Raw genomic sequence first — 25049 nt, forward strand, 5'->3', positions numbered from 1 at the left:
TTAGATGTTAATAACTAGGGGACTAAGGCCTAAGTCTCCTATTGTACTCTGTTCTCTGATTAACAGATACCATGAGTTGAGAAACAAGCTATATTATTCTGGGTTAAAGGAGAAATGCTTAGGAGCAGCTGGGCGGCTCAGTTGGTTGAGCATCTCACTATAGCTCAGGTCATGATCTCACGGTTCATGGGTTTGAGCCCCATATCGGACTTAGTGCTAATAGCACAGAGACTGCTTGGGATTCTCTGCCTCCTTCTCTCTCTGCCCTCCCCTGCTGTGTTCTTGCTCTCTCTCTCTCAAAAATAAATAAACATTAAAAAAAATTAAAAAACAGGGCGCCTGGGTGGCTCAGTCAGTTGGGCATCCGACTTCAGCTCAGGTCATGATCTCATGGTTTGTGGGTTCAAGCCCCGCGTCAGGCTCTGTGCTGACAGCTAGCTCAGAGCCTGGAGCCTGCTTCAGGTTCTGTGTCTCCCTTTCTCTCTGACCGTCCCCTGCTCACGCTGTCTTTCTCTCTATCTCAGAAATAAATAAAACATTAAAAAAAATTTAAAAACATAAAGATAAAAGAGAAATACCTATATTCAGAAAGATTGTGCTTTTGGAATGGCCAAAGTAATTTTTATAAGGGATTGACTTACTAAGGATCATATAATTTAACTGAGTATCTGGTGGGTTTGGTTTCTATACTGCTGCTTCATATAGCCATCAAAAGAGTTAGATTGTCAGCTGGTTTGGTCATTTGGAATCTTAGTTTAGGAGAAGGAAGTTTGTTTCACCTTGTTCTTTTAAAAGTTTTTTGGAATGAAATCAAAGAATGAACCAAGTAATTTTATAGAAAAGGATTAAAGCCTTGGGAACTAAGGTAGTAGCCTTCAATCAGTAGTAACTAAGGCAGAATTGCGATGGAGTGGCACTAAAGAGCCAATATTTTTGTAAGGGAAACTTTGAGGAAAATTCTTACTATTATAAGAGGTAATAACAAGAAAGAAGTTGGGGTTGCTTTCTTAAAAAAAAGAAGTGAGGGGAGCTACAAGACAGGGAGAGGTGGTGGTAGGGAGATGGGACGTATATTGGATGGGGCATACTAAACATTATCCAAAGTTGAGTTGGGAAGAGAAGTTGCATTAAAGTAAGGAGAGTGAAGTCCAGAACTTGTATCTTTTCAAAATACTGTATAAAAAATGAAAATAATGATGTTAAAGAAATGAATAAGTGGACTTAAAAGATTTTTGCATTAATTAGCTATAATTGAAAACATTTGTTCCATTCTTTGAAGATTAAAAAAAAATTTGGGCGGGGGGAAGATAGTGCCTGTGTGGCTTAGTCAGTCGAGCATCTGACTTCGGCTCAGGTCATGAGCTCATGATTCATGAGTTCAGGCCCCATATCAGGCTCGCTGCTGTTAGCCTGTCAGAGCAAAGCCTGTTTTGGATCCTCTGCCTCCCCCTCTTTGCCCCTCCCTCACTTGTGCTCTGCCAAAAGTAAATTTAAAAAAAATTAAAAATTAAAATTAAAATAAATTAAAAAATTAAAAATTAAAATTTTGGCCTCAGCTCCCCATAGTTAGGTATCTCAGTTTTGTTATCTTTCTTTTAAACTGTTGGTAATTTGTCTGAATTTAAGTGTGATATTTAGATAGGGGGATCTTTATTTAAATAACTATATTGTAATGAGGGAGAAAGTAATCTTCATATTAGACTCATCTTAAATATTATACTTTTTTTAATGTTTATTTACTTTGAGAGAGAGAGAGAGATCATGAGTAGGGAATGGGCAGAGAGAGAGGGAGAGAGAGAATCCCAAGCAGGCTACTCACTGTCAGCACAAATCCCAACTTGGAACTTGATCCCATGAACCATGAGATCATGACCTGAGGTGAAATCAACAGTTAGACACCTAACCGACTGAGCCACCCAGGTGCCCCTATACTTTTATTTTTAATGAAGCTTTATTTTTTTCCTTCCCCTCGGCTACTGAACATTCATGTAGTCTTTTTTCCTTTAAGATTTAAGTTCTGCTATGATTTTTTTCTTCTTTTTCTAAGTGAAAGGTAAAGTGAAAGGTTATACTCAGTTCTTCCTTAGACAGGCACTATATTTAGGTTGTAAATTAATGAGTGCTCTAAAGCTTTGACCCTGCTTTAAATTTGGTTACCAGCTGTGGTTGATGAGCAGATTTTGCCTTTTTAAGTGACCATTTTGCTTTTTGTGAAAATAACTTCAATAGTTGAAAACTGAGAAAAGAGACTTGATCTCTCTTCAGAAACCAATTGTGTCATCTCAGTTGGGGTTAGCTACTTAGGGAGAATTCTTGGGCCTTTTCCTAGTAAATTTAGGAGACAGAGTGTATGGTACTGCTAATTTCTGTGTTTTTAAGAATTCTATTTGCATTTCTAAGCTATTTTCCAAGTTCAGAGATGCTTCCTTCCTCTCTCTTAGGACTTAAACATAGTACTGTTTAGTGGTTTTAAATGGAGAATTTATGTGTTCTTCGGGTAGCTTTCAGAACAGTGTTAAGAAGTCATATTGCCTTATTTTCTATAAGATAGTAGATCAGATGCAATCTGTACTTGATGGAACGGTTATGTTGACATTTTCAAAACAAGTAGAGCTTTTTGTTTTAAGCGGTTCTGATTTGGGGGATACTCGGGTGACTGTGAGGGTAGGAGTTCCGTTGTCTCAGTAAACATTCCTTCAGTGTAAGAAGAGTCAGAGCGAAGGAAGGAGCCAACACCTTCATTTGTGACTTCTCTGGTAGAAATTAACCACAGCTTTTAGTGTCAGACTACCTCCTCCTTCCCCAGAATAGAAGTAGTGGTATCCTTCTTCATTTTGGCTTTGAACTAAGGTGAAGGAAACCATGTACACATAGGCAAGAACAATGAAACCACAAAATATAAAGGTAATGTGAATGGCTTTATTGAAGTAGCTTCTGCCTGCTTTGATAGGAGCTTTCCCCTGTGGCAAGTGAAAGGTGATTATTGTCTAGGAAGGGCCATTTGGGTGGTCCAAGCACTGAGAAGATGGAGAACAGCTGCGCTGAAGGCGTCATTCCTTCTCAGGATCACAGAATGAATCATTCCTGACTTAGTGTTCTTTCAAGTTGTGGTCTTCAGTCTAAGTTTTATCCTTTCCAAAATGGGGTCCATGTGAGTTTTTTAATGTTTATTTCTAAAGAATTTTACTGTTTAAAAATATTCTCTTTTACTATTTAACGTGAAAAACTTGCTAATTTGTTTCAAATACTTTTTCATAACTAATTATTTCTAAAATAGAACATGTCCCTTGACATCCAAATTAATGATTTGGCTTTGGCCACATTTTTGTGCCTTTCCTGCTTTCCCCCCTTTTTATTGTTAATAATATAACAGTAGCAAAAACTTATATAAGTGCACCAAACACTGTTAAGCATTTTACATATAGAATCAATTTAACTTATTTGTTAAAATGCTAAATATGTAGGACTGATTAAATTTTTAGTGACTTATAATTAAAAGACCAAAGGGGGAAAAAGTAATAGATTAAAAAAAAAACAAACAGGGAATTGGGTCAAATCTTAACTACATAAATGTCAAGTCATCCTTAAATGAGTTTTTATTTTTTGTTTCTTTAAATCATCTCTTAGGCTCAGTAGAAAAGAAGCAACAGAGAAGATCAATTAGAACTCGATCTGAATCAGAGAAATCCACTGAGGTTGTGCCAAAGAAGAAGATCAAAAAGGAGCAGGTTGGCTTCCTACATGTAGAGAGTTAAAACATTGTATTTGTAAATGTTGTGGCTTATATGGTATCTTAAAAGAAAGAGAAACTTTCCCCTCACTGGGTTCTCTTTTTCTGGACTATTCTTATGCTTCTGTCCTGGTGAGTTCCAGTGCCCAGTTCTAATACAACCATCCCTGTGATTCTGCTTCAAGCATTTTCACAGAAAATAGTCAGGCTTCAGGAGATGCGAAGCCAGTGGTACAAGACTCTTAAAGAATCCCTCACATTTATTTTGAAATTTCTGTTATGAGCAAAATGATTTAATGTTTTCATGATTTTTATTTGGAACCATCACTGAGTCGCCCCTGCCCTTTTAAATTTTGATTTTTTTGTTTAAGCTGCTGGTATGTATTGTTTTTATTTTTTAAACAAATCAAATCAGTTTAACTATAAGAGTTATATTTAAGACACAGATAATCATAGATGATCTGGTTTTTCTGTTGGTATCACAGATTTTTTGGAATGTTATTTTCCCAGTGGAATGGCACTCACCTGTGATTGGGTTATCAGAGAAACCCTATTAAAGTAAAAACAAAAAAGAGGAGGGATATATGACTGAAAGCTATTAAACCAGTGCAACCAATGTAATAATATACATATTAAATTACCTTTTCAAAGAAATTTTTAGAAACCATTTTTCCTTTAAATTAAACTCACAATAAGAATTTTTTTAAAGTGGAAGATATCCATTTTGTATAGCCCAGATAGCTGCTATTAAACAAAAAGAATTCTGGATAGTATTTGTTCCAATAAGCTTTATATTTTTAAAACCACTTAATATGGAATTGTGAACTTTTCTATTCCAATTATTTCCTTCATAATTTTAAACTTCCACACTTAAAAGGTGATTTTGTGGGTGCTCTATGGTATTTCCAAGCATGTAAAACAATTTTCCCAGAAACATTTAACTAAAATTTAAATAATATACTAATTTGTCATTCATTTATCATAATTAACTTTCATACTTAGGAAATTATATTCCAAAAAATCTTTCTAAGCTCTTGCAAATCTATAGCATTCATTACCAAAACAAAGTTGTGATTTTTTCCAGCTGGTTCCCAAATTCTGTGACCAGTCAGTTTAAAATTAATAAGCAGAATGAGTATAAAAAGTGGGACAAATTGTTAATACCACTGTGTTAATAGTTAGTAGTAGAACAATACCAGTGATTGTTTAGAAGATTTTATATTTGTATTACTAATTGTATCTTATAAAAGCACTTCTGTTGTATGTTTTTTTACCTGTTGTAAAAAAAATAAAAAATTTTTTTAAAAAGCTTAGAACAATCCTTAAATATTTACAAAATGTGTTTCAACATGCATATTTCACCACATCTTAAAGAAACATAAAATTCAACTCATAGCTAAAACAGGAACTCCTCCAAACAGCATCCTTTCTTTAATTCCAATGGTTCAGTCCTCAAATTACCACGTGTTGTACATATACATTGGCAGAATAACTTCTGATCTCGCTCTCCTAATGTAGGATCAAGACACTGTTCATAAGACACTCAAGAAAGTGCTTTTGCAATATCACAAACTTATTTTCTTAAGTTTGTACTAGCAGCAAAAGTATTGAGCTTCCAGCTGTATGGAGCCCTGTAGCACTCTCTACAGAGAGGGTCCTGATTCCCAGCAACTTAGCTGTGAGTGCAGGCGCGGAAGGGTCTTAAAGTGGCGTGAGTTACATTAACCTGAGTATCATAGTAAGTAAAAATTTATCCTAACGTCTTTGGGGCGGGAGGGGTTTATAGCAACATCGGGGCTGGTTGCAGAAACAACCCCTCTCTTGCCTCCCAGACACTGAGAAAAGGATTCTTGTTCTCTTCATATACCAAGGGAATGGTGGGAAAAGTCTTTGCTAGGAAGCATGTGGCTGTGTGTTGTCACTTGGTATTCAGCCCAGGCAGCTAGGATTTAAACCCTCCCTGACCTTGAGACAGAGAACTTTACCCAGAAGATGGGACGGAGTTCAGATTTCAGATACATTAATCACTCATCATTACTTAGATTGATGGAAGTATTATTTTTTCCCTCTGTTAATTAAAAGTGAAAAAAATTCATTGTTAATGGTATATTTTTCTGTCCAAACAGGTTGAAACAGTTCCTCAGGCTACAGTGAAGACTGGATTACAGAAAGGTGAGTTATTATAATGTTGCCTTGCATTTCCTTGATTAAAAACCAAATTTTAAGAATTACTTGTACTTCATGTATTTTTGTTTGTCTCTGTAAATCACTGTTGTTGCTCTTCAGTCAAAAATTTGTGTGAAATTGAAGTTTTTCCTGGCGTGTGCTTGTGTGTATGTGTGTGTGTGTCTTTTAGAGTCGATCCTATTCTGTACCTCCCGTGTGTAAAGTCTTACTTGTTTTGGTAAATTGGAGAACACCATGTAGACTTGATACTGTTTCCAACTTTTCTCCATAAGATTCTGGGGTTTCACTGGTTAATAAACTAGGGATGTGACGAATCCATTTTTTTTGGTATTCGACTGAATACCGAATAGTAGCTATTTATGTTTATCAAACATGGACTTATGACAAATCAGACAAGACAACCTGATTGAAAAAAATCTTGCCACATTTATTTTTACAGTGCTGTAAAATCTTTTTTTTTTTTTTTAACTAAAATGATTCATAGCATATTTATGGCCATTATTAGATGACCTTATGCAAATCTATTTGAGATATGCACAAAGTTTAAGAAACCTTAAACTTATATCTGTATTTTCTGTGTGCAATTTGACTACAGTACAAACTCCATAGCATATTCGTGCGTTTTTGATGAGATCATTCAAACTGTATTTAATACCTGTAGTTTACTCTGGGCAAATTGCATTATTTAAAAAAAAAAAAAAAAAAAACACCAGCCTCTCTGCATTCTCGGGGAGAAGTCTGCAGCGATGGTCTCCGTGGAGATCCTCAGCAGAACTGAACAGCCTCTCGGAGGGAACACTGCTTGGCGGAGCTCCAAGAAAAGACATCGCGATCGCTGCGAGATTAGGAGGCCTGATTGCGTTGTGTTTCCACCATTCCACAGGGTCGGCGGACCGGGGAGTGCAGGGCTCTGTCAGATTCAGTGACAGCTCCGTCTCCGCAGCGATTGAGGAAACTGTGGACTGAGATTCCTGTACAATTTCATCCCAGAAACTCCAGACTTGTAGTCTCCATGCAAGATTTCTTTGTCGGCGGCTCGATAAACAGTTTCTTTGTTTTCAATTTTGATTTTGCCAATCATCATTATTGGCATTTTCTTGCCTGGTTTCTTCTTCAAGACTCTGAACAATTGCTTTAACATTCAGATGATTTTTTTTTTTTTTTGGTCTGAGCTGGATGGGTACAGCTTAAATCATGGGTCCAGCCTAAAAACCACCGTTTAACTTACACTGATCAATTTCAACATGGACTGTTTTTGTTTTTTTGTTTTTTGTTTTTAAATAAAGCATCATTAATGCACATCTGCAGGGTTTTGCCAAACAGCCCAAACTGTATACATTACAATCATTAAAAGCTCTTATTTTTTTTAATATTAGTGCCGTTATCATGGAGAACAGCATGGCAGCTGTCTTTGGCAGTCTGTCATTTTTCTAGCATTTTCAGAAACTCATCGGAAATGGCGGTACCTGTGTTTCCCTTCGAAAGCCTCTCAGTACAGCACTCCTGTTCCTCTGTTAAAACTCCTTGTTAATCCAATGATCTTTTAGGCCAAGGAAATACTTTGTGGTGGTGTTCTGGGTCCACACACCAGCAATGAAGGAGATAGATTTGTGTACTTGTGTTTTTTAATCAGCGTTAACATGGGCAGGCACCCTCATTTATAGATGTAAGGAAACATTCAGTGAAAAAACTTGTAGAATGGGATGTGATGATAACAAGGTTCCAGTAATCTGAGCAGTCTAAAGAGGCCCACATCCTCCACCACAGAACATGGCTATATACCAAGTGCTACTCTCACTCAGCCTGTTGCGGATCTTCATGGCCTCAGGAGACTTGTTTCTCCATGGTCTCTTCTGGACTGCACACTTCCACCATAGCTTGCTGGGCTGATCTAGATGTCTGTTTGTTGTATGGAAATTTTGGGGGAAAAAAAAATCCAAAACACAAACTGTGGGTTGAAATATTAACCGTCTCCTTGGTTCCCTGGTATTCACCGTGCCTGATCTGCACATTTCATCGTGGCTGTTTCTGTATAGCCTATACTGCATTAGCCCAAGAGATTGTTGCTTTGTAACTTTTTGCACTATTGTTTTGGCTGGATTTGTATTACACACAGTTTTAAAAAAAAAAAATTCCTCACTATTCTCTGCCTTTTTTTTTTTTTTTTCATATTTATTCCTTCCCGCACAAATTCCACATAGAGGCCTCTCATCCAGCTCTTCGTGATTTGGCTGCACTTGAACATTGATTGTCCGTTCCAACCCTCAGCAATGTGCCTCCTAAATGGCATGACATATGTAGATGTGCTGCAGCACTTGTTAATGGTCACAATAAATGCCACTTCACCAAGGAAGTCTCAGATGAACAATTATGAACATCCAAAATTTGTTCGGGGGGCAATAATCAACTGAATTGCAAAATTCGGGGGAAAATGGCACTATCCGTGTACGAATCGAATACAAATCAAAGATTTGTCACATCCCTAATAAAAACAAGATGGAGATGTCTCTGCGACCATATTTGTAAGCTACACAGTGTGTTGGGTTTTATGTCTTCCCCCTCCAAATTGAATGGTTCTTTGGATTGCTCCAAATCAATCGGCAATCCTGTAGGTTTGATAAAATTGGTTTTTAGCTTGGAACGTGGGCTCTGTTGACTGAAAATAGCTTTAGAGGAGGAGCACTGAATTAAATGTTTTAAGAGAGCGGTTGTAAATTAAATCACTCACTGTCAGTAAGGTCAGAAGCTTATGAAGTTTTGACTCATGACTTCAGTGTTACCAAGAGAGCTGTGCTTTTTTCACACTACAGATGAGTCTGGGGAAAGAAAGAATCTCCCACAAAAAAAAAAAAAAATAAAACAAACTTTAAGCACTATTTTAGGATTAATTTCAGTATGTTGTATTAAGGTGCCAGCGAGATTTCAGATTCCTGTAAACCTCTAAAGAAAAGGAGTCGCGCCTCAACTGATGTAGAAATGACTAGCTCAGCATACAGAGACACGTCAGACTCCGATTCTAGAGGACTGAGTGACCTACAGGTAAATATGTTCAAGGTTCTGGCCACATTGCTCTTTTGCTTTGAAAAACAAAGTAACAAAATGCTTTGACTTATTTGGGGAGATGGGGGAATTTTTTAAATACTCAGCAAATCATTTTGTCTTTTTGTAACTTAACGAATGTCTTAATTTTGCTGATCTCTTTTCATAACAGAAGCATTGCTTCCCTGTTTTTAAGTTTTAACTACGTTTCTCTCAAAACACCAGGCATATACTATCCAGGGGTTTTAGAAAGGAAGAAAAGAGGTTGTATTAAGGTTTATTTGAGCAAATCTTGCTTGGATTTTCATAGCACCTAACTTTGAGGAAAATTTTGTTTTCTTTTTCTTAACAAGTGTTGTGTTTTCCTTGTAGGTAGGCTTTGGAAAGCAAGTAGATAGCCCTTCCGCTACTGCAGATATAGATGTTTCTGATGTGCAGTCCGTGGATTCAAGTTTGTCAAGAAGAGGCGTTGGAATCAGTAAGAAGGACACTGTGTGTCAGGTAGGCAAGCAACGGATAGCTTGAAATAACTGCTTTAATATTCTGCCAATAATATACTTACCTTCTGCTGGAAAGAATATTATCTTTCTAAATTATACTACTTTAAAGCTAGAGGTCTAAAAGTTCTTCTCTTCCCTTTCTGAGTTGGGAATTTTATTCATATGCAGTGCTAATCTTGATTGTGATACTCAGTTCTTAATTAAAAGTAAAAGGGAAGGGATACCTGGCTGGCTCAGTCTATAGAACAGGCAACTTGATCGCGAGGTGGTGAATTCAAGTCCCATGTTGGACCTAGAGCTTACTTTAAAAAAAAAAAAGGCAGGTGACTGATTTCAAAAACATTTTCTTAAATTTAAGTTGGTATTACTTTTTTTTAAAGTTTATTTATTTATTTTGAGAGAGAGAGAGAAAGAGAGCTCACAGGAGGGGTGGAGAAAGAGAATCCCAAGCAGGCTCTCTACTGCTAGCACCGAGCTTGACATGGGGCTCAAAATCATGACCTGAGCTGAAATCAAGAATTGGACACTTAACTGAATGAGCCACCCAGGAGCCCCAGTATTACCTTTTTCAGTATATATTTACCCTTTTTGAAAAATACTGCTTTGCCCTGTGGAGAAAAGTTAAAGTGTGCAGATTCCAGAGAAGGAATCATGAAAGATCAAATATGCCTTTTAAACTTTATACCATATTGAGTCTAGAAATAGTTATTTAATTCAGTGGTTTTATATATATATACTCTCTGATATAGTCTTCCTATATTTTTATTATTTTTGTCATGAGGAGTACCAGGTGATGTATGGAATTGTTGAATCATTATATTGTACACCTGAAACTAATATAACACTGTATGTGCTATTATTATTAACTGGAATTAAAATAAAAACTTTAAAAAGTAAAATTAAAATAAATTACTTCAGTGGTTCTTTTTTTTTTTTTTTTTTTTTACACAAATAGTTTATGTCAAGTTGGTTTCCATATAACACCCAGTGCTGAAACCATGAGAGACTCTTGAATGCTGAGAACAAACTGAGGACTGATGGGTGTGGTGGGGAGGTTGAGTGATGGGCATAGAGGAAGGCACTTGTGGGGATGAGCACTTCAGTGGTTCTTAAAGTGAGGGCCAAGAACTAGCAGCATCACCATTGTCAGAAGACTTATTAGAAATGCAGATACTTGGGCCCCAGCCTAGACCTGCTGAATCAGAAGCTATGGGGAATACCCAGAAATCTGTCTTAACAGCCCCTCTACGTGATGCTAATGCCTGCTAAAGTTTAAGAATGACCACTTTTTGCCCTGTTACAGATTTGTGAAAGCTCTGGTGACTCTCTGATTCCTTGTGAGGGAGAGTGCTGCAAACACTTTCACCTGGAGTGCCTGGGATTGGCATCACCCCCTGATGGAAAGTTCATCTGCATGGAATGTAAAACCGGTAAGTTTACTTAGTTTGATAGATATGAACAGACAGGCAGGGAGGAGTATGTGATGCCAGCATCCCCTGTGACATCTAATTCTCCTGCTACTTTTATGTAGCTCTCATCCTCCACTCCCATAGGTATTTTAGCAAATTAAGACCATTCAGTGATCGGGATTCCTAAGATCAAATTGTTGAGATGGATTTGTGTTTTATCTAATTAACTATTCAAAATATATAGAGTGAATTATTTTTTAGATGAGTTTGAAAGTTTTGTGTTCAATAAATTGGGTTAAAGTCCCCTTGACTTTAATAGACTGGATAAACGTCAGTCACAAACTCACAAACTATAACCATAGTGATTATATTTTTATTGGAAAGATGGAGCTACTGGAAATTGTTTTTTAGACATGGGGGTTTTGGATTCATCATTTTGGTCTTATCCCCCCCCCCCCCCCCCCATATAGACTACCGCTGATCAAGACAATTTATAGAGAGAGAAAGTTTAATACCTTACCCAAAGTCAAAAGACAACATATGATGAAACTGGGGTTTAAACCCGGGAAGTAGCTTAACCCAGGAGTCCTTGCTCGGTACTGTTTCCTTCTACTGCGATGAAGTAGGGTGGAGATTGTATTTCATATGTCATATATCCTAATACAAATACATATACACACATGCAAAAATTAAGCTATAAAAGCTGTTTTAAACATATAACTTGTATTTTTTCCTATGTAAAATATTATTTATCACATTTAGACTCTGCAGTAGAACTTTAGAATAGTTTGCCAACTGGCAGCCTCAGGGTCAGATTATCTGTGCATCATGTTATTTGGCCTTCAGAATGATTTGAATGTGTGAACATGGATCAGGCACACATCCTTGGTTCCTCACATTCCCTGCCATCCTCTTTTCTAGAACCCTATCATTCCAGTCATTTATGTAATCTGCCTGGCCTCTTTTAAGCACTTACTTTGCAATCTCTGGTATAAACTACTGATAGGAAGCACCATGTATCAGGGTATTGAAGTACTCTGAGGGCTTTTCTCCTAACTCTAGAACCCAAGAGAGCAGAATTCTGCCAACAAAGGCTAGATCTAGTCTAATTTGGCACACATCTATTAGAAAATTTAGACGAGGGGCACCTGGGTGCCTCAGTCAGTTAAGCATCTGACTTCAGGTCAGGTCATGATCTTACAGTTCATGAGTTCAAGCCCCGTGTTGGGCTCTATGCTGACAGCCTGGAGCCTGTTTCGGATTCTGTGTTTCCCTCTCTCTCTCTCTGCCCTCCCCTGCTCATGCTGTCTCTGTCTCTCAAAAATAAATAAATGTTTAAAAAAAAAATTTAAAAGAGAAATTTGCTTTAAAAACAAGTAAAACAGGGGCACCTGGGTGGCTTAGTCGGTTGAGCGTCCGACTTTCGCTTAGGTCATGATCTCGCGGTTCGTGGGTTCAAGCCCCGCATCGGGCTCTGTGCTGACAGCCAGCTCAGAGCCTGGAGCCTATTTCAGAGTCTGTGTCTCCCTCTCTCTCTGACCCTCCCCTGGTCACTCTGTCTCTCTCTCTCTCTCTCCTAGAAATAAATAAAAATATTTAAAAAAAAACAAAAAAACAAGTAGAACAAAGTTGGAAGACTTACTTCCTGATTTAAAAATTCACTACAAGGTAAAACAATTAAAAAAAATTTTTTTTTAATGTTTTATTTATTTCTAGGAGAGAGAGAGACAGCGTGAGCAGGGGAGGGTCAGAGAGAGAGAGAGAGAGAGTCACAGACTCTGAAACAGGCTCCAGGCTCTGAGCTGGCAGTCAGCACAGAGCCCGACACGGGGCTCGAACCCACGAACCGCGAGATCATGACCTAAGCGAAAGTCGGACACTTAACTGACTAAGCCACCCAGGCGCCCCTTAAAAATTTTTTTTAAATAAAAATTTACTACAACTCTACAGTAATTAAAATAATGTGGTACTGGTATAAAGACAGAAATATAAACCAATGAAATAGAATAGGGAGCCCAGAAATAAACATTCACATATATGGTCAGATGATTTTTTTGACAGGAGTGCAAAGATTATTCAATGGGAAGGGACTCTTTTCAACATATGGTGCTGAGGGGCTCCTGGGTGGCTCAGTCAGTTAAGCCTCCAACTTCGGCTCAGGTTATGATCTCACGGTTTCTGAGTTTGAGCCCTGCCTCGGGCTCTGTGCTGATAGCTCAGTACCTGGAGCCTGCTTCAGATTCTCTTTCTCTCTCTCTCACTCTCTCTCTCTCTCTCTCGCTCTCTCTCTCTGTCCTTCCCTGGCTCATGCTTGCTTGCTCTCTCCCTCTCTCAAAAATAAACATAAAAAAGAAAAAACACAAAAAGCAAATGGTACTGGGAAAACTCTCTCTCTCTGTCCCTCCCCGGCTCATGCTTGCTTGCTCTCTCCCTCTCTCAAAAATAAACATAAAAAAGAAAAAACACAAAAAGCAAATGGTACTGGGAAAAGTAGATATCCACATGCAAAAGAATGAAGTTGGACCTTTACTTAATAACCATATATAAAAATTAATTTAAATGGATCAAAAATCAAAACATGAGTTAAAACTAAAAATCTTAAGAAGAAAACATAGGGAAAAAGCTTCATGACATTGGATTTGGCATTGATTTCCTGGATATAACACCAAAGGCATGGGCAAGAAAAGAAAAAAATGAGATTTACCAAAATTAAAAACTTTGTACACCGTTAACAGACTGAAAAAGCAACCTACAAAATGAAAGAACATGTCTGATAAGGGATTAATATCCAGAATGTATAAAGAACTACAATTCAACAGCAAAAAACCAAAAGCCCCAAAGAGACAAAGGATTTCAATAGACATTTCTCCAAAGAAGATCTACAAATGGGCTAATAAGCACATGAAAAAATGTTCAAAATCACTAGTAATCAGGGAAATGCAAATCAAAATCACATGAGATGCTATTTCACACTCATTACAAGGACCATTATAAAATAAAAGTAAAAAACAGAACAGGTGTTGGCTGGAATATGGAGAAATTGGAACCATTGTTCACTGTCAGCAGGAATGTACCATGGTACAGCCTCTGTGGAAAATAGTATGACAGTTCCTAAAAAAATTAAACATAGAATTACCATATGGTTCAGCTATTCCACCACTGCGTATATACCCGAAAGAACCAAAAACAGAGACTCAGATATTTGTACACCCATATGCACTGCAGCATTATACACTGTAGTCAAAAGGTGGAAATGACCCAACTGTCCATAGATGAACAAACGAAGGGATGGATAATAAAATGTGTGTACATGAAATAGAATATTTTTTAAACAGAGGAAAACATTAACAAATCAAATTCTGATACATGCTATAACATGGATGAACCGTGAGAACATGATTGTGGATGAAATAAGCTGGCCACAAAGGACAAATATTGTTTGATTCTACTTTAATGAGTTACCTAGAGTAGTCAGATTTATAGAGACAGAAAGTAGAGCAGTTGTTACCAAGGTGTGTTTTGTTTTGTTTTGTTTTGTTTTGTTTTACACTAGTTTTTCCAGAGAGAAATGGGGAGTTCTTGTTTAAATGGAAACAGAGGGGCACCTGAGTGGCTCAGTCAGTTAAGCATCTGACTTTGGCTCGAGTCATGATCTCACGGTTTGTGAGTTCAAGCCCCGCGTCAGGCTCTCTGCTGTCAGTGCAAAGCCCACTTCAGATCTTCTTTTTCCCTCTCTCTCTCCCCCTCTCCACTTGCATGTATGCTCTCTGTCTCAAAAATAAACACTAAAAAATATATAAAAAGAAATGGGTACAGAATTTCAGTATGGGATGATGAAAGAGTTCTGGAGGTGGATGGTAGTAAATGGTTGCAAAATAATGAATTCTTGATGTCACTGAACTGTACATTTAAAAATAGTTAAAGTGGTAAATTTTGTTATATATTTTTAACCATGGTTTAAATAACAATTATTTTTAAATATTTGATTTCTTCTCATATGAAAATTAGTTTGATACCAATTTGTTACCCTTCTGACATAATAGTAAAAACTCCAAACCATTGTCTAAGGTCATTTAGAAAGTTTTTTGTTTATCAAAAGATGAACACTTGCATGTAAAAAGTATTAGAGGATGCATGCGTAATAAATTCTTATACTGCCAGTTTTTATTGTTGAAGACAAATGCAATTTCTGGAAAGAAAGCACTTTCATTTTACCTTGTGATGAAATGTTTTATCTTGTGATTAAAATATGTAACAGTCTAGCTTATTTATTAAATATTCTAAATGAAGACCATGTCCTGAGAAGGGAGGGTATTGGAGGCACTCATATCCTTAGAGCTGTAAAGAGTTTGATAGTTCAGCTCTCTATAACACTGTCACTAGTTACAGAAGTTTTCATTTATTTTAGTCCTATTTTGATCATTATGCAAGTGAAACCTTTTTTTTACATAGAGCAGTTTATGCAATTAGGCAAAGCTGTAAAATCAAACTTATGAATCTTTAAAATAATTTCTCTTAATTTTTTAATTTTCTAAGTTATTTTAAAAATAATACTATTGCTCTCATATCTACATATATATTAAAATATAATCTGAAATTCTACAATGTAACAAGACAACAAAAAACCTCAGAACCCTGCTGTACTCTATTTACAACAAAGCCAGTAAAGAAAAAAAAATACACATTTGAACATCACAGTTGTAAGTACTAATTTTAAACAATTTTTATAATTCAGCTAATTTGTAAAGGTTAGGTACTTCCAAAATAAAACCTAACTCTGTAAAAAACAAAACAAGAAACTATTCCATTTTTTTCAGATTTTTTATAGTATTGTGAGAAAATGAGCAAAAGACTTGAAAGTCTTTTTCCAAAAGATGATATCCAAATGGCCAATAAATAATCACTTAAAATACTATCTATAAAATGGACACGACATGAAAACTCCCGTCCTAATAAAAGAGGCAGAAAATTACAGCTAGACATCTTATTCAAACCGTAGAAATTAAGGACAGAGAAAATATTAAAATTACCCACAGAAAAGATAGTTATCTTCAAAGACTAGAACAACTAACAAAAATGTTGTTACACTTTACAGTTCTTTGTTTACAACTAAACATCTTTTTCTGTACCTTTATTCCCTCTCTTGTGAATGATCTGTTTATATTTTATCCATTTGTGTATTGTGGTGGTAAAGATGTTTTTAGCATTTGTTAGTATTTTAAATTTATTTCTCATTACACAAATAATATATAAATGCAGTCTTATAAAAATATAATTATAAGCCAAGCATGTGTGTGTACACAAACATACACACACATAACCTTTTCTGTGTGTTGTAACAAAATGTATTAATTTTCTGTAGCTTACTTTTTTCACTATCTTGGGGCTCTTTTCATGTCTATACAGATACATTCTATTTAATTACTACATAGTGTTCCATAGTGTGCACCTATCATGGTTTAACTGTTCTCCTGTTGAAGGATGTTTGAGTTCTCAGTTCTTTGTAGTTACAAACTGTGCTTCAGTAAACCTCCTTTTATATGTACAAGGTTTCCCTAATATAGATAGCAAAAACCAAAATTTCTAGGTCACAGAAAATGTATGTTTAATGGATACCGTCATGTAGCTTTCTAAGGTAGTTCCTTCGAACCTAAACTCCTACTAGCAATATATGAGAGTACCTGTTTCCCATACCCCATCAATCATTGGTATTATCAAGCTCTTTTTTCTTGATGAATATTTAAAATATTACTTAGGTTTTAATTAGCATTTATCTGATTACTAGTGAAATTGAGCATTTTTCCATTTGTTTATTGACTGTCTTTCTGCCTTCTGTAAATTGCCTGTTTGTATCCTGCCCACATTTATTTATTTATCTATCTAAAAGTAAGCCCTACATTCAGTGAGTGGTTGAACTCACAACCCCAAGATCAAGAGTCACATGCTCTGCTGACTGAGCCAGCCAGGTGCCCCTGCCCACTTTTGTATTAAGCTGCTCCGTTTCTATATTAATTTATAGTTCTGTATAAATTTTGATTAGTTACCTTTGCTTATATGTTGCGTGTATTTTCTCCATATGTGAACTTTTTGTAACAAAATAACCCTTTATCATCTTTGTTGCATATATTTTTCCACATCTGGCTTGTTATTTCTTTTTATCCTATCCTCTTCTATCCTAATTGATATTATTTCTAACTTTAGATGTTTGGCATATTGACCAGTGGAACCATCTGAGCTTAAAGTTTTCTTTTTTGGAAGATTTTTAATTATACTTTCAATTTCTTTAATAGTTTATAGAACTATTCATATTTTCTATTTAATTTTGTGGGAGTGGTGGTAATTATGCTTTTTTAAATGTTTATTCATTTATTTTGAGACAGAAAGAGAGAATAGGAGTGGCTGAGGGGCAGGGAGAGAGAGAATCCCAATGTGGGGGTGTGTGGCTCGATCCCATGAACCATGAGATCATGACCTGAGCCGAAATCAAGAGTCAGTTACTCAACCAACTGAGCCACCCAGGCCCCCCTGCTTTTTTAAGAATCTGTCCATGAATGTAGATTTTTCAAATTATTGGCAATTTATTTTTTTAACAGTTGTAGGATTTGTAGAGATGTACCACTTCTCAATTCTGATATTATTGGTGCTTTTTTCTCTTTAATAGTTTCTCTTGCCAGAGATATCAGCTTTATTAATCTCTTACCAAAAACACCTAACTTATGTTTTTTCAATCCTCCCCGATATATATTAATTTCACTCCCATTATTAAAGAGTGCTTTCACTGGATATGGAATGCTAGCTTAGTAAAAGTTTTCTCTCAGCCCTTTGAAGACAGCGTCCCATTGTTTCCTGGCTTCTGTTTTTCCCTCGCTGTCAGCTCTCAGTCTTATTGTTGCTTCTTTGAAGATCATTGTCGTTTCTATGGTAATATTAATATTTTCTCTTTGTTTTTGATTTACTACAGTTTGAATAAGATATCTAGTTATAATATTGTGTGTTTTGTATTAGGATTATGAGTTTTCATTTTATGTCTGTTTTACATATGGAAGCTGTAATGGAATCTTTGTTGTCTTTTGGAATTTATTTATTCTGGGTTGGGAAGACCTTCCCTCTCTCAGCTCCCATATATTGAAAAATTCTGCTCTGGGTTTTCTGCAGATTAATTTTATTATAGAGTAAGAAAGTAAAGATCTAAATTGTTTTTAGCGCTTTATCTTCAAACTATGATCAAATTCTGACCAAATTTATTAAATAATCTTTTAGCTGCTTCTATTTAAGAGGAATATGCTTTAATCAGGTTTTATTTAATTTGTGTTCCCCAACCAATTTTTCAGGACAGCACCCATGTTTTTCATGTAAAGTGTCTGGTACAGATGTGAAGCGTTGCTCTGTTGGTGCTTGTGGGAAGTTTTATCATGAAGCCTGTGTCCGCAAATTCCCCACTGCCATCTTTGAATCAAAAGGATTCCGCTGTCCCCAGCACTGTTGCTCTGCCTGTTCCATGGAAAAAGATATCTACAAAGCAAGTAAAGGTAAAACAGAGCTTAAAAAAGAGACCAAAGGTTTTGGGGTGTTTTTTTGTTTTCTTTTTTAATTTCTATTAATGTTTATTTTTGAGAGAGAGAGAGAGCATGAGCGAGCATGAGCAGGAGAGGGGCAAGAAAGAGGGAGACTCAGAATCTGAAGCAGTTTCCAGGCTCTGAGCTATCAGCACAGAGCACCATGGGGGGCTCGAACTCACGAACGGCAAGATCATGACCTGAGCCGAAGTCATGATCTTAAGCAGTTAAGAGGATGCTTAACTGACTGAGCCACCCAGGCCCCCTGGGTTTTAGTTTTTTTTTTTTTAAGTGCAGTAGCAAATAATAAGCACATTATTATAAAAAATATCAGGTGCTATCTTTCTTTGTATCTGTAGATGTAACAGCTCAGCCACAATAGATAGCATGATAATTAGAGATTAGGTTCTAATTGATACCATGAGAAGAAAATTCTATATGTTCACAGTTACCCTTGAAAATTTCTTTAACAGGTGACATTAAGACCACATGTCTCCAGCTGTAGAACAATTTTTTCTTTGAGTGATCCCTCAGTGGGCACTGTATTTAAGGTCCTGCATAAGGAATGACAGAGCCAAACTTGTGAAGAAAAATACTGTCTTACTATAACAGCATCACAGGGGACCCAAGACAGCCCAACTCCAAAAAACTCATTTTATATCCAGCTGATGCCTAATTATGTAGATTTTTTTCTTAATTTGTCCTTAAACAGGCCGCATGATGAGATGTTTGAGATGCCCAATAGCCTATCACTCTGGAGATGCTTGCATTGCTGCCGGAAGCATATTTGTGTCCTCCTACGTTCTCATCTGTAGTAACCATTCCAAGCGGAGCAGTGGTTCATCCTCTGCCATAAATGTAGGCTTTTGTTTCGTTTGTGCGAGAGGTGAGTGTCAGTCCTTTCTCTCCGTTTCTTTGAGTTCATTGGCGTATTTCCCTACCAAAATAGAGATTCAGTAATATCCCTGAGACATTAACACTTTAAGTAGTCCCTCGTATAACATTAAACATTCGGATTGTTAGAATATTAATTCTTCTATAAATTAAGCTAAAATCTAAGTTCTCAGTGTTCCTGTATGGCACATCTAAAGATTAATGTATTCCCTTCTGCAAACAATTATTCTATTCAAAGTAGACTTTTCCCATATCCTATTCTTTAATCCAGAGCTTTCTTTCATCTGATTGAGATTTCACTTGGAAGGAGAGATGAGCACATTTTTTTTTTTAATTGTTTATGTTGTATTTTATCATGTTTTGGTCTGGCATTGAGGAAGGCCTGATGGGATACAGCCAAGGCAACATATGTGGTAGTGGTAGCTAAAAGCCAGCAAGGCAAGCTTTCCTACTTGCCAGCTGTTGGTATTTAAGTATGCCAAGAGCTTGATCAAGTAAAAACAATGTTGTCACCCTGAGGGGTTCAGGGGAGTTGAGTTCGTGATAAATATAAACTAGAATTTTTCTTTTTTAAAAAAAAATTGTTTTTGTTTTCATTTAGTTTTTTTTTTTTTTAATATTTTTATTTATTTCTAGGAGAGAGAGAGAGAGAGACAGCGTGAGCAGGGGAGGGTCAGAGAGAGAGGGAGTCACAGACTGAAACAGGCTCCAGGCTCTGAGCTGGCAGTCAGCACAGAGCCCGACGCGGGGCTCGAACCCACGAACCGCGAGATCATGACCTAAGCGAAAGTCGGACGCTTAACCGACTAAGCCACCCAGGCGCCCCTCATTTAGTTTTGATAAAGAGAGAGATAGAGCATGAGCAGGGGAGGAGCAGAGAGAGTGGGAGACACAGAACCCGAAGCAGGCTCCAGGCTCCAAGCTGTCAGCACAGTGCCCAGTGCAGGGCTCGAACCCACAAACCATGAGATCATGACCTGAGCCAAAGTCAGACGTCCAACTGAGCCACCCAGGTGCCCCTAAGCTAGAATTTATTTAGTTGAGTATAATGCAGAGCATTCAGCATTACAGAATATCTCAGCTGTATAATAAAATAATTTTTAATATTTAGTAGACATTTTAGAAATTAACTCCTATCCCCAAATAGTTTTTGTTTTTATTTTTTAAATATAAGTGCTAACTTTTCTGAACTTTGAAAGGACTCTGTGGTATATCAGGCCAATTAGATTATGTTTAGAGCATACTGAAGATGAGGTGTTTGGTTTGGTTTGGTTTTGGTGTTGTTTGTTTTGGTTTGGTTTTGTGCTTTAGGAGATAGTTCTTTTAATTTAGTGAAAGCACTGTAAAATATTTTAAAATAGAATTTAGGTAGTGTGACAGATCTAGACTTGTTTTGGTTTTATGTCTCTCTTTTAAAAAAAAAAAAAAAAAAAAGCCAGAGGAAGTGGGCAGTAAAAGATTAAATAAAATGGCAGTCCGGAGTCCATTGTATGTAGGCTTTCAGTTCAGTTTGCGGCAATGTGTGGTAAGCGCCTGGGGCTGTTTGCCCTTACTGGGGAAGCCTTGTGTCTTTCTTTACAGGAGCAATTACAGCTGTATCCTGCTTGGAACCTGGCTGGTATGTGGAGGAGGAAGTCTGTAATGTTTTGTGCCACATTGTAACAAGTGGCAGAAAGGTTCAAATAGTCAAAAGAAGTAAAAAGTTACCACTGGTGTCTTTTACATCTCCCCATCCCTAAGAAAGTAATGACAGTGTGGAAATCACTGAACTATCAGTTGAATGGCTAGCTTTAGAGGCTCTAAACAGATGAGCGTCAGTGATAGCATGAAGTCTCTTGTCACTTAGTAAAAATTTTATTCTACCTTGCTAGGCACTTACTATTACTCACTTTACTAGGGGTGTGTGTGTGTGTGTGTGTGTGTGTTTAACTGAGCCAACATTTTAAGTATTAAGTTTATAACTATCATCCTGGCTTATTTTGGAGTACATTCTGAATGTTACTATCAGTATATTAACCAATACTTTATTTTGCTCTATTTCATTCAATAATTGGGAAATCTTTAAAACAGGTATTTTCAATTTTCAAACTAGGCCATTATCAAGGAACCTAGTTTTATAGAGATTCTAGCCATTTTAAGTTTAACTTAAGATGCCTTGATTTAAAAAAGCTTGAAATACAGGATCTGTATTTGCATCTTATCAATTTGATAGGTATTCTGAAAGATATACTATATTTAAATGCCTATGTAATGAAGATTATTTAATTCTTCAAAATTGTAACTATGAAACTTTGTACAGTAAACAGAAACTTTCATTTTCCTTTCCAGCCTTTTACAGAAACTTATTCAAAATAGATCAGATGTTGGGATTTGAGAAGGCTGAAAGTTTCACAAGTAAATAATATGTGCTCTTTTATTAGTACTTATAGAGGTCTCATTAAATAAATTTTTTTAGTGTTTATTTATTTTGAGTGAGAGTGAGAGTGAGCAAGCGAGCTCGTGTGGGCAAGAACAGGAGAGGGCAGAGAGAGAGAATCCCAAGCAAGGCTCTGCATTAGCAGTGCAGAGGCTTATGTTGTCCTTGAACTCAGAAACCTTCAAGATCATGACCTGAGCCCATATCAGGAGTCATATGCATAACCGACTGAGCCACCCAGGCACCCTAAGGTCTCCTTTTTTTTAAAGAGACCTAACTGTAATAAATTCACATAATAAAAAAGAAGGTTTTCATTGTATCTGTATTGGTATTAGAGAGCTTTGTTTTGCTTTTGTTTCTTGCCTTATATGGTTTTTCCCTCCTCATGAAGGATTTTGCTCTTAGTTCATTGTTATTGGTTGTTTAAAATCATTCAGCTAATTCTTAAGGACTGAAATATCTAGAAATATTTTTAGAAATGTTTCAAGGTGTAGAGGAACATTGCTCCTTCCCTACCTCTCATGGCACTATAGGAAATGTTCAATCCTATTTCAGTGTGGTATATATTCTTTAGCACTTCCTTTCCTCTGGTGGGGTTGGTGTAAAATAAAAGTTACTTAACATTCTGTGCCTTTCTTTGTCATGGTAATTTATAATGGAGAAGGTAGATAGGGTTTTCTTTTCGTTTTAATAATAATAGCAATTTTTTTGCATCTGTAAATCAAACTCTACCAGATACCATCTGAATTGTCACAGTTGCCTTCAGAAGTTATTTCCCCATTTTATATAGATGAGAACACTGAAGCCCAGATTCCATAATTTACCTGAAGGTCATAGAAGTTGTTAAATAGTGGGACTAGCATTTGTACCTGATCTGTCTCATTTCAAAGCCCCAGTTTTTTAATACTACACTGCTTCTCTCTATTAAACATATAAAATTCATTTAACATTATATAACTTTTATTAGAAGATTATTATACTGTTGCCAATTAGCAATTTTAAGTTCCATTCTGTCCTCCAGGTCAGAGGTAGGTTTTGACTCTTCCTCTGTAGGGTAGCAACAAATGAAGATAACACACCCATGGCAAAAAGTAAATGGTAACCCCCTTTAAAAACAAAACTCTTGACTCTTTTCAAAATGATCTCTATAAAACTGCTGTCATGATCCTTATTGTTTAGTCCTAAGATCATCATAAACTGTCTAGTAACCAAATAGAGAAATGTTCCCTCTTCTCACACTCACCTAGGTGAAGAGTGGCCTAAAGTGAACTCAACAAGGGGAAGTGGATAGGAGGGAGGAGAGAGGTGGTTTAGAGGAGATCTTCTGTTTTCCTTCCAAACAGGATAGCTGGATTGGTAGATCAAAAGAACTATCTTTATAAACCCTTAGGTTGGTAATTACTTTATGTCATGGCAAGGGGGGGAAATGTAAATGGTTTGTATTACCTCAGTGAAGTTTAACAAATCATATGGCTCCTTTAAAATCATAAATCATATTGATAGAGAATAGCTTCATTAATCTGGCAGAAAAAGATATAACTAGAGAAGAGGAGAGACTCAATTCTGCCTTTCCATGTTACTTGAAGGTAGATCAGTGTCTCTACTATGTTATGTAAATAACTCTTATTTGCTATTAAGTGATATGTCACTTGGTTCTTTGGATTGTCATTACAGTATTTCTAATTATTAAGGAATGTAGCTTTGTGTATCATAGCAGGTTTTAAGCATGACATCAAATGCAGTTTACATCTCCAAATTAATTTGTGGTTTTCTTCTGGGTGTTGTAGGTTCTTACAGGATAAGGCACGGAGTAGCTCAAACTCCCTTTAATAACTCTCGCAAGCCTTTTCTGTCAGATTTTTCTCTTTCTTCATATTCTCATTTCCCCCCCAACTTTTAGCACAGCTACATAATAGGTGTTACACGGTTTATTTTTTTTTCCCTCATGGAATCATGGGTAGTTTCATTGCAGCTCATCTCTTTCTGTTTGTTTCGTATAGGGCTGATAGTTCAGGACCATTCAGACCCCATGTTCAGTTCATATGCCTATAAGTCCCACTACCTACTGAATGAATCAAATCGTGCAGAGTTGATGAAATTACCTATGATTCCTTCTTCGTCAGCTTCCAAAAAGAAATGTGAGAAAGGTAATAATCAAAATAGTTTATCTCTTGCTTTATTTTTGCATTCCTTTTTTTTTTTTTTTTCTCTTTAAATGAAGGGGGGAAATGTATGCCTGTCAAGCACTATCTGTTACTTTTGGTAAATTCTACCTTGGTGGTTGTGACTGTGTCTTCATATGGCTGCAACATTATTAAAAAGGGCTTAAAATAATTCCATTATTGCAAATTCTTATTTATTTTTCTCCTTGAATAAATTCTCACACATTCTGTCTCTATGGGTTATTAAAATTGAAAGACTAGGATTTTGCTTAATATAGAAAGATTCTAAGGACTCTTTCTCTTCTGCCTGATGGAAAACTACCATTCATGTTAGAATAGAATAGACATGATGTTAATTATTATGAAATTTCAACTAAAAAAAACCAAGATATGTTATTAAAAGAGGGAAACCAAGATATTGATACTTAAAATTTTGATTTTAGGGTACATTCTTTCCTTTTGTTTCTTAAATGTTAAGATGCTATGAAAACTAGTTGCCCTTCTCTTAGACCTTGGTGGGCACCTGGGGAGGATAACCCAAATATTGGATATTGAAAGGCAGCCCAGCTCAACTGAAAAATTACTTATGAATAATTTATCCACAGAGAATCAAGTACTAAATGTATATTTATATTCTCCCAAATAATCTATAGAAGCAAATCTTATCTTGTATTTAACTTTACATAGCCTACTTGTAAAAAAGAGAAAAAGTAGTTTTAACAATACTGTATAAATTTGGGCGTTCTTATCCGAGAGGGTAAAATAAATAACCTGGAAGGTAAAGGCCTTTTCTTGTATATATTCCCATTATGATCCAGGAGCCACGTTCAGAATCTTTAAAGAAAAATTAATTCATACCTAAAATACTAAGGTACATTTGAAATAGGGTCCCCCCTCCCATTCTTTACGTTGCCTGCTTGATGATGCATCTTTGATCTTTGTCAGACATCTGAAGTGGCAACCCAAGACTAAAAATGTATAACTAACTAAGCAGGTTGATTAGAACTTGTGGAGAAGTAGGTTGGAGACAGTATTGGCTTACTTGCTCGTTTTGTTTGTTTGTTTTTCCATTGAAGTCAGAGTATGTCACCTTACTGGTGATACCACCTACTTCTGAAACAAACATGGACATAGGTCTGGCTAACACCATAATGCA

The 25049-nt window shown here is 36.4% G+C and overlaps 1 protein-coding gene across 5 annotated transcripts in view; it reads left to right on the plus strand.

The window, feature by feature from the left end:
* Nucleotides 1–25049, plus strand: part of NSD3 (nuclear receptor binding SET domain protein 3) — a 114617-nt gene that overhangs the window by 69595 nt on the left and 19973 nt on the right. For 3 of the 5 annotated variants that reach the window (XM_039242540.1, XM_039242541.1, XM_039242544.1), the window contains exons 8-15: nt 3628–3728; nt 5857–5902; nt 8826–8956; nt 9329–9457; nt 10760–10886; nt 18197–18394; nt 19134–19307; nt 23732–23878. In XM_039242540.1, coding sequence (XP_039098471.1) covers nt 3628–3728; nt 5857–5902; nt 8826–8956; nt 9329–9457; nt 10760–10886; nt 18197–18394; nt 19134–19307; nt 23732–23878 — 1053 coding nt within the window. Of the gene's footprint in view, nt 1–3627; nt 3729–5856; nt 5903–6800; nt 8061–8825; nt 8957–9328; nt 9458–10759; nt 10887–18196; nt 18395–19133; nt 19308–23731; nt 23879–25049 lie in introns of those variants that run through there. The other 2 variants (XM_039242542.1, XM_039242545.1) reach the window with 2 other exon arrangements.

This window comes from Hyaena hyaena, unplaced genomic scaffold (genome assembly GCF_003009895.1).
Source record: "Hyaena hyaena isolate Hyena2069 unplaced genomic scaffold, ASM300989v1 scaffold_215, whole genome shotgun sequence".
NCBI lineage: Eukaryota > Metazoa > Chordata > Mammalia > Carnivora > Hyaenidae > Hyaena > Hyaena hyaena.